The sequence below is a fragment of the Periophthalmus magnuspinnatus genome, chromosome 13, assembly GCF_009829125.3.
Source record: "Periophthalmus magnuspinnatus isolate fPerMag1 chromosome 13, fPerMag1.2.pri, whole genome shotgun sequence".
In the NCBI taxonomy this organism is placed as follows: Eukaryota; Metazoa; Chordata; class Actinopteri; order Gobiiformes; family Gobiidae; genus Periophthalmus; species Periophthalmus magnuspinnatus.
In genome coordinates this window covers 9,159,499-9,175,806 of record NC_047138.1, presented here as the reverse complement: position 1 = coordinate 9,175,806, position 16,308 = coordinate 9,159,499, and the positions used below count along the sequence as shown (strand labels likewise).

At 40.3% G+C, this 16,308-nt stretch overlaps 1 protein-coding gene across 3 annotated transcripts in view; it reads left to right on the top strand.

Moving 5' to 3' along the window:
* The first annotated feature begins 1,602 nt into the window (after positions 1–1,602).
* Positions 1,603–16,308, top strand: part of LOC117379713 (protein phosphatase 1 regulatory subunit 37) — a 17,003-nt gene continuing 2,297 nt past the window's right edge. Inside the window, exons 1-12 of one of the 3 annotated variants that reach the window (XM_055225844.1) lie at positions 1,619–1,684; positions 1,772–1,807; positions 1,916–3,318; positions 9,218–9,315; positions 11,430–11,475; positions 11,548–11,648; positions 12,222–12,341; positions 12,435–12,585; positions 12,657–12,812; positions 12,934–13,046; positions 13,599–13,740; positions 13,813–13,979. In XM_055225844.1, the coding sequence (XP_055081819.1) occupies positions 2,571–3,318; positions 9,218–9,315; positions 11,430–11,475; positions 11,548–11,648; positions 12,222–12,341; positions 12,435–12,585; positions 12,657–12,812; positions 12,934–13,046; positions 13,599–13,740; positions 13,813–13,979 (1,842 nt within the window). In that variant the 5' untranslated portion in view covers positions 1,619–1,684; positions 1,772–1,807; positions 1,916–2,570. Of the gene's footprint in view, positions 3,319–9,217; positions 9,316–11,429; positions 11,476–11,547; positions 11,649–12,221; positions 12,342–12,434; positions 12,586–12,656; positions 12,813–12,933; positions 13,047–13,598; positions 13,741–13,812; positions 13,980–16,308 lie in introns of all 3 variants that reach the window. The other 2 variants (XM_055225843.1, XM_033976403.2) reach the window with 2 other exon arrangements.

Sequence of the window (16,308 nt, the reverse complement as noted above, 5' to 3'; positions counted from 1 at the left end):
TTAGTAGAGTTTGTATTTTGAAATGTGTCATCTGCCTTCTCTTGGCATACTGTTTGTTTCAAGGCATTTACTTACAGTAAAGTGAACCATGATAAATTGCTTTTGAAGATTATTCCATAATCTTATGTGGTCCTCTGCTGACAGCTAAATAGAAAGAGCTGAACAAAGGAAAATCAAAAACTAAAGAAGTAATGCAGCAATGCTCCATTAAGCCACAAGCATACATTTATTACAGCTTTGGGAGAAGAGAATTCCAGTATCAGCTATGCTAAATAGATGCTTAAGAGCCACCTGTCACCTGCACATACAGCAAGTGAAAAGGAACTACTTGTAAATTCAACAATCAGACATGACATAAAGCATGAGGGCAAGGGAGCACAGCTGCTCAAACCATATGGCACTGAACAATATAAAAGAAATCTTGTTAGAAGATCTGGTTTTGCTGTCAAAGGTAATTCGTATGATTGGATCATCTGATGACTTCCTCTGCATTTGCTTTCATGTCCATCCCTCATTCAGTAAGACTGCAAAAGTCAGAGTTACTAGCTACTGTTGCTAGTAAATACAAAGAGGTTATCCAGACGAAGACTCTCCTGAGGACTGCGCAGGATGAAACTCTTGGCAATACCCACTACAGACATACAAGTGTCTTGGAAACTAATAGAGAGCACACACTTAGCATGACATTTATGGAGAGGAGCATTCAGAAGGAACAGCTCTGACAGCTCTGAGTCCAGGTCTGTCCTCCGCTCATCATGAGGATGTAGAGCTGTGAAACAGAACTAGATTCAGTAGATCCAAGGACAACCTGCTGGGAATGTCTCTGCTTAAGCCTACATGTTATTAACCTGTTCTCCCCAGACTGACATATGTAGCACTGAATTGAGTTGTTTGTGAACTAACAAATATTAATTAATCTTGCCAGGTTAACATGTTATGAGATGGTTATATCAAAATGTGACACTCGTGACTCTATGGACACCAATTTTCCTACAGCACAGCCAGGGTTAGGCTTGCATTGCGCTGTCTTTAAGTCTTTAAGCCCTACTATTAAGCATTGGTTTTAAAGAGAAGAAATCACAAAACCCTGCTTCTATTTGTTTCTGTTTGGTGGTCCGCAACACATAGGATCTATTCTAGATACAAATTAGTCCTCACTGGTGGTGGCATGATCAGTAGATCCATGGGTGGGAGTGTAGTCATTCATACAGCCCAATACACCTCACAACCTAAGTCTGTGCTGCCCCCTGTTGTTGATGACGGGCTCAACATACAAGCTAACATCTACAGCGTTTTTCAGTTGAAGCCCCTCTTGCTTCTACCGAGGAATTGCTTATTTAGGTCTATGTTTTGCCAAGGCCTACGTAAAAATATGTAAAATGAATGAGAGATTTGCAAATGGTCAATCCTCAGTGTTTTTTACTGTGTGGATCTCAAAGCTGGCGAAGCTTGTTTCTCTGAACGTTTTAATAACAGTAATATATTTTGAAAATAGTTACACCGTTTGCGTTCTACTCATTTGAAGTATGTTTCTGTCAAGGCAACGGTATTTCTAGTATTGTTTCTCTGTTCCACGAACACGCAACGCTGCGTCTTGTGAACGTAACCCCGTGGGTAACGACGTGCTGACGTAAGACGTGTGAACAACAAACAGTTGTTGGACTTCCACAAGCTGCTAGCGAAGGTAACCTGACAAAAACAGGTCCAACGTACTTTTCCTGAATTGAGAGACATCTTTGCAAGCTGTATCGTCTGTATTTTCTGTATTAAGGAACTTACTCGGGTGCAGTCGGCAGGTGAAGTGACGGTACGCATCTATCGCTACTGTTAGCCTTAGAAACATGCTCATATGTGGAGAGTGACGCCTGTTTTTTTTCCCTCGCTGCCGCTGCTCTGGGGCTGTGATGCACGACAGAGGGTGAACAAGAGGTCCAGTTGGAAATGTTTGCTTCCCACTGAAGAATGAACTTAAACGTTATCGTAGAAAGAAGACTAGGCAAAGGAGCGGACATGCGACCGTATGTAGGCCTGGATATCGTTGTTGGAAAACTACTTTAGCTCGCTAGCATTGGATCGCTTCTTTCATGCAAATGAATCGGTTTGTGTCTAGCTGTAAGCTCACAATGCTAGCGTAATGGAGGTGCTCAGAGCTACCTGTACATTATAAATGGACTTCTCTAGCCTCTTAAATCAGCGTTGAGATCTTCTGACTGCCAACAAATCATATATGTTTCATATGTGGAGCAAAAAAACTTACACAATTAGAAAAAAATAGTAACTAAAAATTTATGACGTGCCTTTGTACTGACGATTTTAAAGTTTTAGTTTATTTTGTGTTAATGTCACTTATTTACAAATGTGTGCGATTTACAGTTCCCCCTCTGCTCTAGAATGAATCAGACGATATCTGAAGATACTGTGTCGATTCAACTTGAATTGTAAGGAGCTGAATGCCTGCACATCAGTGAGACAGAGGCAGACGATAAGGTCCTGTTAGTTCTGGTTACTGTTTAATCCAATATGCTGCCTGTCTGGCACAGTTAAATATCCCTTCCATTGGAAATGAAACCATGAATATCGAAGAGCAGTGTCTAGATGTGTGCAATATTAAGACTAAAGTAAATGACCACGATGATGACAACACTACAACTAATTCAGAAGGGGTCATATCCTGTATTTCAGAGCTGATGATGGACATTAATAGTGATAAACAAACTATTGTTCCAACTGACACCACCAAACTTTACCTAATGCCTCAGCTTACGGACAACCTCCAGGCTACGGACGAGGACAATCACAAGGATCCAGATGGACAAGAAATAGATGAGGTCAATGGAAATTGTAAAAGCAGTACACAAAACACCCATCTGGTTGAAAATCCTTCTAATGTAGTTATATCAAATGAGGAGCCACAGATGGACAGTGTTGGGGTGACAGTAATACAGGAAGAAAAAGACATTGATTTCATATCAGGGGAAAGCCATGAAGGTGGGGACATGGACATTGGCTTGGATCTTAGTCTCAATGAAAGTGGCGTTTTGGAGGCTGAATCATCAGATGTAACGCAGTCAAATAATGCCTTAGCATCGGACCTCTCTACCCAGGAGGTCCCAGCTCTCAGCACCACAGAGTGTGTATCAGATGAGAGCCACAACAGGAGCACAAAGCCCACCTCCACAGACCAGACCGAGCTCACCGAGTCACCTGCAGTAGAGGAGGGAGAGGACAAACTCAAAACCAGCGGCAAAAGAGTGACATTTCCTTCGGATGAGGACATCGTTTCTGGAGCCGTGGAGCCCAAAGACCCCTGGAGACATGGTAACTGCTTCTGTGTTTATGAAGAGCTCTCTATTACTTTGTGCCTGTCAGAACATGTTTTAACATTAACACCCACAGCTAAGGTAATTTGATTTGCTGTCATGTTCCTAATATACAATATACCAAATGCAGCTGTGTAACTTTCACCACTCCTTGAGGTGTGCCATCTTAACAGTGGCTACCTGTTTGTTAAGTTAACAAACTGCTCTACAATTCATGTACAAGGGACACTGCTGCTTTAGAAATGGATTAACATAATTCTTCTTCTGTTTTCATGTTTAAATAGTATTCAACAGCAAACATAATATTTTAGAATATAATAAATGCTCTCACTACTTTCCACTATTATGCTGAAGACTATAAGTTCTAACAACTGTTGTTATTAGTGGTGACGGTGTTTAAATCAACCGTCTTTAGGAGTGGGGTGGGCATGGGTTTGCTCAATTATGGAAAAATTGTAATCACGATTATTTCATTCAAAAGTGAAAGAATTCATAACTATGATTTGCTTGGAGAGAAGGTGGAGAGAGAAGGCTACTGTCAGATGAAATGACAGTAACGTATCTCACAGAAATTGATGTTGTACTTTCCAAGCAGAAAGATGCAATCCATGAGCAACCTTTTCACTCAAGGAAACACCTATGCATGTACATTGATGATAATCTTACTCGCTGTTTGTGTAATCCTTCAGTCATCCAGGTATGATCCATAGTAAAAGGAGAAATATATAATTCTATTAACTGCACAAAAAGGTTTTTTGAGATGTTTTGCTGCTCAGCCTAGCCACTTCTTCAGTTATTTTTCATTGCTGGTGGATTACTCCATGACAGACTATTTGCAAGCAAAGCAGTATTCCATAGTTGTTATTGCTATTGGATTAATTGCACATCTTTAGGTGGACGATATCAACAAAAATGAATGTTTTGAGATTTTTTGTATCGCTCACCTCTAGTCTTTTTCTGATTTGTATCAGACCGCCAACAGGCAGGGTTTGTGGACCAAATTGTTGCTTTTAATGTCTTTGTTTTTTTTATAAATGAAGAAAACTGGTGTCTGCGTCTCCACTCGAAAAATTATCTAGTGCGCCTTTTTTCTGCCAGTTCCCTTTACTCTTCTGTATAACAAAACACATAACAGGACTTTATCAATGAATCCCATAATTGCAATTCTTATTTGTATATTAAGTATTTTAGTTCCAGCATGTCATTCTCAGCTTCTGCTTTATTGGAAACACACAGTGTGGCACAAACATGCCATCTTTATGTGTAGATCAAGTGTCAGGTTCACCCTCTAATGCATGGAACAAGTTATTGTAGTAGCACGGGTTAGAAAAGGTCAAATGTTACTTTGAAATATGCAGAATATTGCATTGTATGGTCACTAGCAGACTTATTATTTTCATGAATAAAAAGGACCCAAGCTTTAGGCAACAGTAAAACAATAGGAGGCAGCTGAGGTGTTGTATTTCCATTTCAAGCCAGTCTCATTTCATAAGAATTGATGTGGTCCAGCTGAATTTTCTAGGTACTTGCCATTAGCACACAATGTTTTAAGTAACGTGGTCCTAAGTGATAGCTAGTGGCTAATGAATTCAGTCTGTAAACAATAAACGGAAAGTAGTAACTCTAAAGTTAACTCTTTTTAATGATCCTTTTGTGCTTTGCTTCTGGCTTCTGTCTCTGTCAGATAGACAGGGGGTTGCCTGTTCTTTTTTCTTGCCTGGGCACATTACCCCTCCACATCCAGATATTTCTGGACTTCCCAGTGTGGCTTCACTTCCTAGCATCAGTAATTGTGAAATAGCATTATTAATTCTTGACACTATTCGAGCATTGCCATTGCTAAATTACCATAGCTATTATAATAATTAGTTTGCCCCAAATCTGATGCTTCTGTGTATGTGTCAGAGCATCCACCAAAGGTTTTCTTGGCTCCAGGTTTTGTGGCTCTGCGACCCATGACATGTTGTGTGCTGTGGCTCTGGACCAAGTTACACACTGATAACGTCTCACCTCAGAGAATGGACAGAAGCCTTTACCTTAAAGCCACAGTATATCATTTTTAACAAAAAAATAAAATGGCAAAATGTCTAGCAGTCTCTTTTTCAAAGTGTTGATTTAAGCAAAGTGCAGACTTCTTCTTTTCATTCATAGATATTAAAGGAGATACTACAGATTTACTGTAGCTGTTGCATTTAGTTGCATCTTTGCTGAGCAGATGAACAGAACCTGGTCCCTTTCTGACAGTCAGCTGTCCTGTGTGAATGACGCTGCTGTCACTGTCCAAACACTACAGTGTGAAATGGCAGAGAACAGGGCTTGAAATGGGCCTGGGGTATTTTAGGCTCTGGCACTTGTATGTTAAATAGGAGTTGGCTGCATTTGCATGTCATATCTCCAGAATGTTTTCGCCCTCCTTGAGAGATCCTTAAGGCCAGGCTACAGCTTTCAGCATTTAAGTAACATCTGTATGATTCTTTCAAAATTTATTGCAATATAATGTTTGTGTGTATTGATTTTATATTTTCTGGAGTGGATCCAGAACACAGTGGGAATCCAAAATAAAAAATGTATGTATAATTTGAGATATATATGTGTGTGTCGGTGTGTGTGTGTGTGTGTGTGTGTGTGTGTGTATATATATATATATATATATATATATATATATATATATATATATATATTTATATTTATTTATTTTTTTTTGCCAAAATGCCAAAACAGTTAATTTTGTACCATGAGCTCTATGTCCTCAGTAAAATACAAGTCTTGAGGTCATGGTCATGCTTGTAATTAGTCTGAACCTGTTCAGACTATTCACCATTGACCATTCTACTTCTTCCACTCCCTTAACGCCACCCTTTTGCCTACCAGCTTTTGCTCCTCCCACTGTACGAGCAGCAGACTGTGCAACAACACAGAAGAGAACAAGCAGCTCTGCTAGCCCGGTAAAGGCGACACACTTTTATTGGATTATCTTCTTTTATTGTGTTTATGTTCAGTAATATATTTGTACTTGTCTTACTTCTCTTAATCATTCCATTTAAATGAATCAGCACCTATGTAGACATCCAAATCTCATGTAAGGACCCATCTTATTACCCCCCTGCCCCCAAACCACCTTCCCTCAGGAAATGTTTACAAACTTGCGCCACAGCAACTCTGTACAATAACACTTTCCAAGGACGCAGTGTTCAAATGCACAAACTGTACTGACCAAGTCGGCTGCCCATATATTGGAAACACACACATTTAGGGTTTTCACAAGTTTGCCATACATTTAGTTTAATGAGTCTAAGAAGGACGACGTGTATGTATATTATGCAAAGATATTTACTGTATCACTGTACCCCTACAAACAACTTGATGATTAGATCATGATCATTAGATTAGATAAAAATGTATTTACATTTTATCTTTTTGAAGTGCTTTCAGCCATATCATATCAGAGCTTTTTCTGATGAGGCGTTGAAGTTTCCTCATGAAAAATCAGGTCTGAATATGTGCATTATTATGGCAATAAGTCATTGTCCAAAACATGAATGAATTGTAAAATTAATCATATATGGAGAACAGTAGAAAGTGGGAGGCGTAGTTTTGGAAGTGACTGGTTCTTATATTTAGCTTTTTAGTAGCTTATTTGTACGTTTCTATGTAACTCCTGTGATCTTGTGTGCTGTTTGAGTCAGATACATGGTTAGTGGAGACATTTTGTACTTTGAGAGCTTTTGCCAGGCCAGGCATGACAGCACATTTTGAAGTGAGATATTGTAATATTGAAACTACTTTATGGTTTTGACACAATGGCTACAAAAACAAGACACTTGTTTGAACCTTTTATAAATTAACAATGTCATAAAACATGAGCTGCAATACATAAATGGCAGAGTGAAACATTCAAGTACTTAGTTAGTCATATATGCTCATATCTGATCCTCTACAGTCAAAAGTTAACAGAAGGTTTTTGTTAGTGCACAATAAATATTGAGCCTCTCAAAAATATAGGTTCACTACACTACAGTTTTCTTCAGGGAGAAGTCGATATATCATTTGATTACTTTGACATGCCCATTTGCCATACCTCTTTTTGGGTAACAAATTGTTGTTTTTAGTTGATGCTTACAGCCCTATTTTATAAGCCTGTTTCAGAGATTACACATCACTTGTCTTTTTATATGTAATCAGCCTCTTTTTCTAGGCTTTTAAAAAAGATTTTTATTTCAGACAATATACTGGATATTGTAATTTAGTACATCTCTGAAACAGCAATTGCAATATTATCTTTTTTTATATCTTCCACCTATAGGTCTGAGGTCTCCAGGATCATTGTAGCCCCCAACTGAAATGTTTTAGGAACACAACCAGAAGATTTAGGGGTATATGCTATAAATTGATATAATTTGATATAGTTTTTCCCCAGTTAATATAAGAGAGCTGATTTATATGCTTTATTTTAATGTTTAACTGTAATATAATTAGCTAATAGATATTTAATGCAGACAGATTTATTTATGAGCTTTAACCAAAAAGCAGGTCCTCTGTAAAACAGATCTGGCTTGAAAATAAATCATATGTATAAATGTAAGTTTACTATAGAATTGAATAAGAATTGTCAAAATTTCTCTCAATGTCCCCTCTGATCATGTATATATGATTTCACATAGTAACAGTGTATTTTCCACTTTTTTTCATATGAGTATCATCTTAAAGCACAGAGGCTGCAGATTAGATTGAATAGAAGTACGGCTATCAAACATTGACTGTATACATGCAGTCAGTGCCTCCATGCTAACACATTTAGCTCCTTAACTTCACTTTTATCACTGAAACTACAGTCTATGCACCTGTCCTCTGCAAGGACACAGCGTGGAGTGAGTTTGCAAAGATTAATGTGCACATTCATTTTACTAAAGCTCCTCTTTGAGCATGACTTCAGCGATTAAAAAAGTCACAGAGAAAGCAAGCAGAGCTGCATAATGTTGCATGTGAGTATCTTTTTAATAGAACAGAAAGATCGTTGAATTGAAGCCTCAGATGAGTCCTGGACAAATACGAATACTGTTGCTGACTAATACTAATACTGCTGCTGCACTGAGTGCTTAGCCTCCGCTCAGCTGTGTCTGCACTGCTGTTGGAGCAGAGGGGAGGCGGAGCTGAGACGAGGGAGAGGGAAATGTGCAAATGGGTGCGATTCGTCTTATTACTCAAATTAATACATTTAAGGCAAATGCTAAGCAGTTCTGACTGGGAAAATTATTTAACTTCTGTGAATTTGTACGCACCTAACAGATATATAACTTTTTATTTTTAAAATCTGGGTGCGCACATTTGCCAGTAGTTGGAAAAAATACTGGCAGACACACAGACACCAAAAATATGGGCAAAATGCTAGCATTTGGTCGCAGTCTGTCTGATTTCAGAATGTTGTGTTTCACCAGCTGATGACACACAATTTTTTTCCAGAAGTGTTCAGTGCTTAAAGTTCTGATCATTTTAGTGTGCAATAACTGTTCTACTTGCATCTGTTATACCTGGTTAAAGTATTATTTGTTTTTTAAACACGAAATGCTAATGGAACAAGCTTTGATAATAGGACCGCTGTGCATCTCTATTGTGAGAAGCATTGAGCCGATGTGCTTGCACCTAGCTTTATGTCTCCATTAAGTGTCTGAGCTCAAAGTGTCCAGTCATCTGACAGAAGTTAAACCCTGCAGCTCTGGGATGGCAAAGGCACAACAATTCCCTCTGTTAGTAAGCACAAGAGAGTACCTTTTCCAAACCTCTATTATGGTTGTTAATAAGTTGTGTTAAAGCTTTAAATAACTTCACAAAATTCACCTATGTTTTTGACATTTGTGATTTTCAAAATGGAGGCCTTACCACTGCTTTGTGTTTTGCAGCTCAGAATGTAACCGTGGAGGAGATCCTGTCTGCTTACAAACTGTCCTGTCAGAAACTCAGTTGTAAACCTCTGCCCAAAGTGCTCAAACAGATTCAGGTAATTTACCTCAACAATTGTGTGCATTTTCCAAGGTAATGTTTTTACACAGGCTTTGTCTTTTGTAGTTGTCTTTTGAAATTTGTCTTAATATTATTTGCATTACTGTACTGTATACTAAATGTGACAGAGTTAAAGGGGGGAGGGCAACGTTGTAGTTAGTTTTGCTCCAGGACTTAAACATAAAAACAAGTGTGAATGAGTTTTTATCGCATAATTTTTGCATCTTTTCTCATCAGGTGGTAGTTTCTCTATTCTTGTGCTTTCAGCCAGAATAGTCATGTGCTCGGTAATCCCTCTGTGTGAGCACTGCCTCCAATACAGAACACAGTCTTTGCTGTTTTGCTCTATTCTCACCATTTTATAATTTTCCCACAAGTGCAAATACATACAATGGTTACTGTGCATGTGGAAATGGACTGTATTATTAACTGCTTCAGTCCCTGTGAATGATGCCCTCACACTGGGGAAAAACCTTGCATCATAATTGAGATTAGGGACAAGGTATTAGACCGAGCCTCAGCTAAAAGACAATGGAGAGGTTCACTGTGGATGTGTTAAATTGCTGTAGTCTGTAGTCTCGGTGTATTTACACCCACTGGCTTTAGGTCTTTTTTACACTTGATCATTTCATCTACCTGTAGTGGGGTGCTCAATTTTAACTTGATATTATTCATTTAATGCAGTTATCAGCTTTTGGGTTATTGTGCCAGTGACATGGAGATACTCTCAGTTACACATTTATATCACAATTTGTTATAATCGTGATGGCCCTATCACTGACACCATCTTCTAATTTCTGCTTAGTCATCTGCTGTAACAGACACAAACGAGTAAGTCATACCAAATGGCTGGAAGCTGAGGGCAACGAGGCAAGCTGCATTTACAGTTTTTCTAAATGCTGTCTTTATGAGTCCCACTGCACTGTATACGTGGCTCCCCGCCAGCCCCCGGCCCACAGGTTATGTATTGGCTTGCCACTTGTTGGGTTGTGTTTATGAGACTGGCTCTCTAGCAGCTGTGTGTTGAATGCTCTCATGCACTGACTCCTCTGGGAGTCCTGAAGCCTGGACCTTTGGAAAACCTGTGTCACTGGTGTGTCGCTCCCTGAGGATGTAGTTCTCTGGGGGAGAGGGCAGGCCACCTGCCGTACACAGACATTTGTCTAAAATCAAGCTTTTGGTTTGTATTTCCCAAATAACCTTGCTCCTAGAACATCAGTGCATAAAAGGCTGGACTGAATGATGATCTTCTTTGGCTGTGTGCCATAAACTGTTTAACTGCAAATACTAGAACAAAACAGATTTCATGTACTGCAAATTTTAATTTATCAAAAACCATCAAAAACTGAATCATTTAATTAGTTTTTATTCAGTGAGCAAAGAGTTATCAGAACTCTTGGTTTATGGAAGTGGAGTCAGAGGGAAATGTCACAGCCTCACAGTAAATGCACAGTGGCACGAGGGTAAAGGTTGTAGAGTAAAGGTCGTTGGGTTTACTGTGAATGGACCAGACAGAAAACCAGGGACAGGTTTGGCCTTTCACAGGTCCTGCACTGTTTTCATGTTATGAATTCATACTAGAGAGAAACCTCACCTGCACCTGAGCAATTTCAGATGACTCTTTTTGGAAAGGTATCTTTGTCAACATTTGGATGTCCTTTGATTTGATTTAATTCTTGCTTGCATTTTTTTTTTTTATTTCAGCAGAAATTACAATGTAAAAGTGACCTTTTTTATTTGGCCCATATTGGTTCTAAAAACAAATTAAGTAGTATTAGATTTGTGCATATTTGCATAATCCAGTCTATTTTGTCTGCCACTTGAAACACTGAAGAAACGTTTGTCTTTTACCTTGACGCCCTCTGGTGGTAATCCACAAGTAAACCTCCCTGCTTTTAAAATCCCTTTACACTATTCCTACTGTTTGGCCTTATTCTTCTGTGCACAGCTGGAGTCCTTGTGCCCTCTACTGGTACAAACATATCTCAGGTGGCCTTGGATTTATTAACTTCACATTTTCAGGTTAAATATAATGTGTTAACATGATTAAAAGTAATTGAAAAATGTATGTTATTGAACATTTACCAATTCCATTACTTTTGGTTTCTGCAGGAACTAAAAGACCTGACACAGCGAAATGAATGCTTGGATCTAAAAGGTAAGAGGGAAACAGTCCAACTTTGTATTGACGTAAAACACATATATTGACTTTCTGCTTGTTTGTTAAAAGGCGAGAAGCTGGACTACAAATCTTGTGAAGCTCTTGAGGAGATCTTAAAGAGGGTCCAGTTTAAAGTGATAGACCTTGAACAGACAAATCTGGATGAAGATGTAAGAAACATACAGTTCTTCAATGTCTTATACAGCCCAATGTAGCACACTGCATTGGATAAGTACATACTTTATTACCCCACAGTGCATTTATTACACTGTAGTCTTGTGTAAACACTATTATGGATGTCTCTGTTAGGGCAGAAAGATAAGTTATATACCGGCAGTACTACCCATGTACTCTGCATTTTCTAAAAGCTTAAAATCTGGTTTTATTAAGTTTAATCACTTGAGCAGCAGTCATTATTTTAAAGTAATTTTATTAGATTAGATAATACAAAACTTCCACACAGTCAAACAGTTTGTATTGGGCTTACTGTCCCGGAAATGTGAATGAGTCAGTTGCTGAGTCACCAGGATTTCAATCTAAAACAAGGTTCTTGTTCATATTCTGAACAATAAACAATACTTGACACTAAAGGCAAGGTAGACTGCTTAGAACTGACCCTATTTGGTTGAATTAGTTTAATGGCAAATGACCAAACCCACCCACATGACATGACACTGGAGTATATTGAGGCTTTTTTCCTAAACCTCAGACAATTCCTTATCTCCTCTTATCGTCATTTTTAGGGTGCATCTGCTTTGTTCGATATGATTGAGTACTACGAGTCTGCCACACACCTTAATATCTCCTTCAACAAGCACATTGGCACACGAGGATGGCAGGCTGCTGCTCACATGATGAGAAAGGTAAGAATTGATTCAGGGCCATGGTAACATGAAACAAAACAACATATGGAGGTGTGCACTCCATATAGTCTTTCACTGTACTTTCTCTTTCAGACGAGCTCTCTACAGTATCTGGACGCCCGTAACACCCCTCTCCTGGACCACTCTGCTCCCTTTGTTGCCAGAGCACTCCGGATCAGCGGCAGCCTGGCAGTGCTCCACCTGGAGAATGCAGGGTTATCTGGCAGGCCACTAATGTTACTTGGTGAGATCACTGAAAGTACAATGGGTTCTTTTGTGTGTCTTTTGTGCTTATCGTTTACTCTTCACTTATAGCTACTGCTTTAAAAATGAACATGAACCTGCGTGAGCTTTACCTGGCGGACAACAAGCTCAATGGCCTCCAGGACTCGGCTCAGCTCGGAAACCTGCTCAAATTTAACTATAATATTCAGATCCTGGACTTGCGCAATAACCACATCCTCGACTCTGGTAAGCAGCACCATCATCATGTATAGTGTTTTACATTGGAAAATATGTTTGTTGGTTCAGTGATAATCCTGTCATGATGTATTTTCTGTGTATCCAACTATTTGTGTTTGTCATTTGACAGGTCTGGCCTATATTTGTGAAGGACTCAAAGAACAGAGGAAAGGGCTTGTCACTTTAGTGCTATGGAACAACCAGCTTACCCACAATGGCATGGGCTACCTCGCTGCTGCATTGGTGCGCCACAGAACTGAAGCATTTTTCACTGGAAACACACCAATTTCTCTCGTCTAACTAATGTAATGTTTAGAAGAGCTCACAGCTGAAAGATAAATGTTTTGATAAAGCATAAGTACAATGAAACTTAGAAACAGTCAGTTAGTGTTTCCTCAAAGTACATAGTCCGATTATTGTTAGTGACTTGTGTATATATAGCTTAGTCACACTGCTCTTCTATGGGCTCGGTGCCTTTTAGGCTGGTAATTATAGAGAATTAATAAAACACATATTCAGTTTTAGAACTGCATGGCCACTTTGCTTTTAGGCCTTCGAAGTTTACAGTTCTAATATTTTATCTTTAAAATCTAGTTCTTTGTACTCCACAGAATTTATTACATTAGCATGACAAGAGTGATTTATAGTTATTTATCATATTATTTATAAATCACTCTTGTAACCCAAAGGCATACTCTTCATATCCCTTGTTTGTCATTTAAACTTTTCTTATTGTTATAAGTGTTCACTAAACCCAAGAATATAGCATCTCTCAAAGTGATCTTTTGTTTTCAGCCATGCACACAGAGTCTGGAGACTCTGAACTTGGGCCATAACTCTGTGGGTAATGAAGGTGTTCATAAACTGAAAGACGGACTGATCTCTAACCGCTCTGTGCTCAGACTGGGCCTGGCCTCTACCAAGTTGTCCTGTGAAGGTACAAGCGTAAGTTTTTGTGTTTTCTACTGTTCACTGTATTTGCTTAAACTTCTTTTATCTATGTTTTCAGGAGCAGTAGCTGTAGCTGAGTTCATTGCCGAGAGTCCCAGACTGCTTCGTCTGGACCTTCGGGAGAATGAGATTAAAACCGGAGGACTCATGGCTCTCTCGCTTGCTCTGAAAGTCAACACCTCTCTGCTGCGCCTGGACCTGGACCGAGAGCCCAAAAAGGAAACGGTGAGAGTCCGGAAATTAGACAGTTTACAACACTGTAATGTTGAACAAACATCATAGCACCTGCCTGACCAGCCAGTCCCTTATATATTCTGTTCGAATCTAGAAGGGTCTGGAATCGGACCATAGTGTGATAAACCACAGCCGCTAATTTGTATCACATGTATCTCAAGTGTGGAAGACATTCATCTTGAAAATTCCCGTATCATTCAGAACAAAATGTATAACTTCTTTTACCTGACATAAATAAGAATTTTACGATTCCCTTGTTCTGCAGAAATATGCACTATGCACTATGTTTATTTTCCTTTTTTACTTATTAGCTGCCATGTTTGTTTTCACATGAACAGACCATAGCCTTTTTTCCACTGACATCGCTTGGGGCCGCCTTGGAGTGGGTGTGTTTGGTGCGGCTCCCTGCAGCCAAATTGCGCTTCTATGCTTGGGGCACCAGTCCAGGAGCAGAGCTCTGTGTGAGGGGGGCGTGAGACACTGATATCACCCAAACATTACAACATTTTGCTTAATACAGCAATCTGTAGCGTGCTAGCCCCTCTGGGAGCCATCTTGGCTCGATCATTCTCTACTACCTTTGGAGGTGTTTCCCACCTTGACCTTGAGGTTTCTAGTCCATACTCTGCACAGATGTTTCCGTACACGATGCCTGCCACTTGGTTATGCCACTTGTATGTATGCGTTCCCTGCTAGCATCTTACACCCTGCAGTTATGTGCTGGATTGTCTCAGAGGCCTCTTTGCACAGCCTACACCTTGGGTCTTGTCTGGTGTAGTAGATCTGGGCCTTTATTGCTCTAGTACTCAAGGCCTGCTTCTGTGCAGCCAGAATGAGTGCCTCTGTGCTGTGCTTCAGTCCAGCTTTCTCAAGCCATTGGTAGGATTTCTTGATATCACCCACTTCAGTTATGTTCTGGTGGTAGATCCCGTGCAGGGGCTTGTCCTTCTATGATGGCTCCTCCAGCACCTCTTCCTCTGCACTACACTGTTTGAGATATTCACTGAGCGCATCATCTGTTGGGGCCTTGTCCTTGATGTACTTATGAATCTTGGATGTTTTATCCTGGACAGTGGCTCTCACACTCACTAGGCCTCCTTCCTTACGGCTCGCGTACAGTCTCAGGGTGCTGGATATGGGATGGAACTCTCCATGCATGGTCAGGAGCTTTTGCATCTTAACATCTGTGGTCTGTATTTCCTCCTTTGGTCAGGTTATGATTCCTGCTGGGTATCTGAACACTGGCAGAGCGTAGCTGTTTATTGCCTGGTCTTGTTCTTGCCATTGAGCTGACTCCTTAGGACTTGCCTTATTTGTCTGAGGTATTTGGCCGTGGCTGCTTTCCTTCTCCCCCCTTCAAGGTTGCCATTTGCTTGTGGGATACCAAGGTACTTGTAACTATCCTCAATGTCTTATTGTTCCTTCTGGGAGGGAGACCCCTTCTGTGTGGACTACCTTCCCTCTCTTTGTCACCATCCAGCTACACCTCTCAAACCCGAATGACATTCCAATGTCTGTGCTGTAGATCCTGGTGGTGTGGATCAGTGAGTTGATGTCTCGCTCATTCTTAGTGTACAGCTTGATGTCATCCATGTAGAGGAGGTGACTGATGGTGGCCCCATTTCAGAGTCAGTATTCATAGCCAGTGTTGATGATTTGGCTGAGGGGGGTCAAACTTATGCAGAACAGCAGTGGGGACAGTGCATCTCCTTGGTATAGGTTATAAATATTTGATGGCTTGCCATTGGCCTCAAGGGTGGTTTTTCACAACCTCACTGAGTTTGCAATGAAGGCTACAGACTTTCAGTGAGTGTGTGGCATTGAGTCGTAGGCTTTCCTGTAATCAATCCAGGCAGTGCACAGATTGGACAGGTTCTGCGGTCTCGGGCGTTTGTTCAGTCTACCAGTAGCTGGTGTTCCCCTGATATCTTTGCCATCGCCCTTCTGTGCTGTGCTCATGTATTGATCCATGTTCCGACTTATCTTAGATGATGCCTGGCATGAGCGTCCATGTTGTGAAGAGACAGATTATTGGCCGATAATTGGATGGGACTGTACCTTTTGAGGGATCCTTCTGGATCAGGATCGTACACCCTTCGGTTAGCCATTCAGGATGAGACCCATCCATTAGCAGCTGGTTCATTTGTGCTGGCAGATGCTCATGGATAGCAGTGAGCTTCTTTAGCCAGTAGGCGTGGATCATGTCAAGGCCTGGTGCGGTCCAGTTTTTCATACCTGAGACTCTTTCCTGGATGTCTGCCACTGTGATGGTGACTGGATTCTGTCCAGGGAGGCTGCTGTGGTCTTCTCTCAGAGCCAT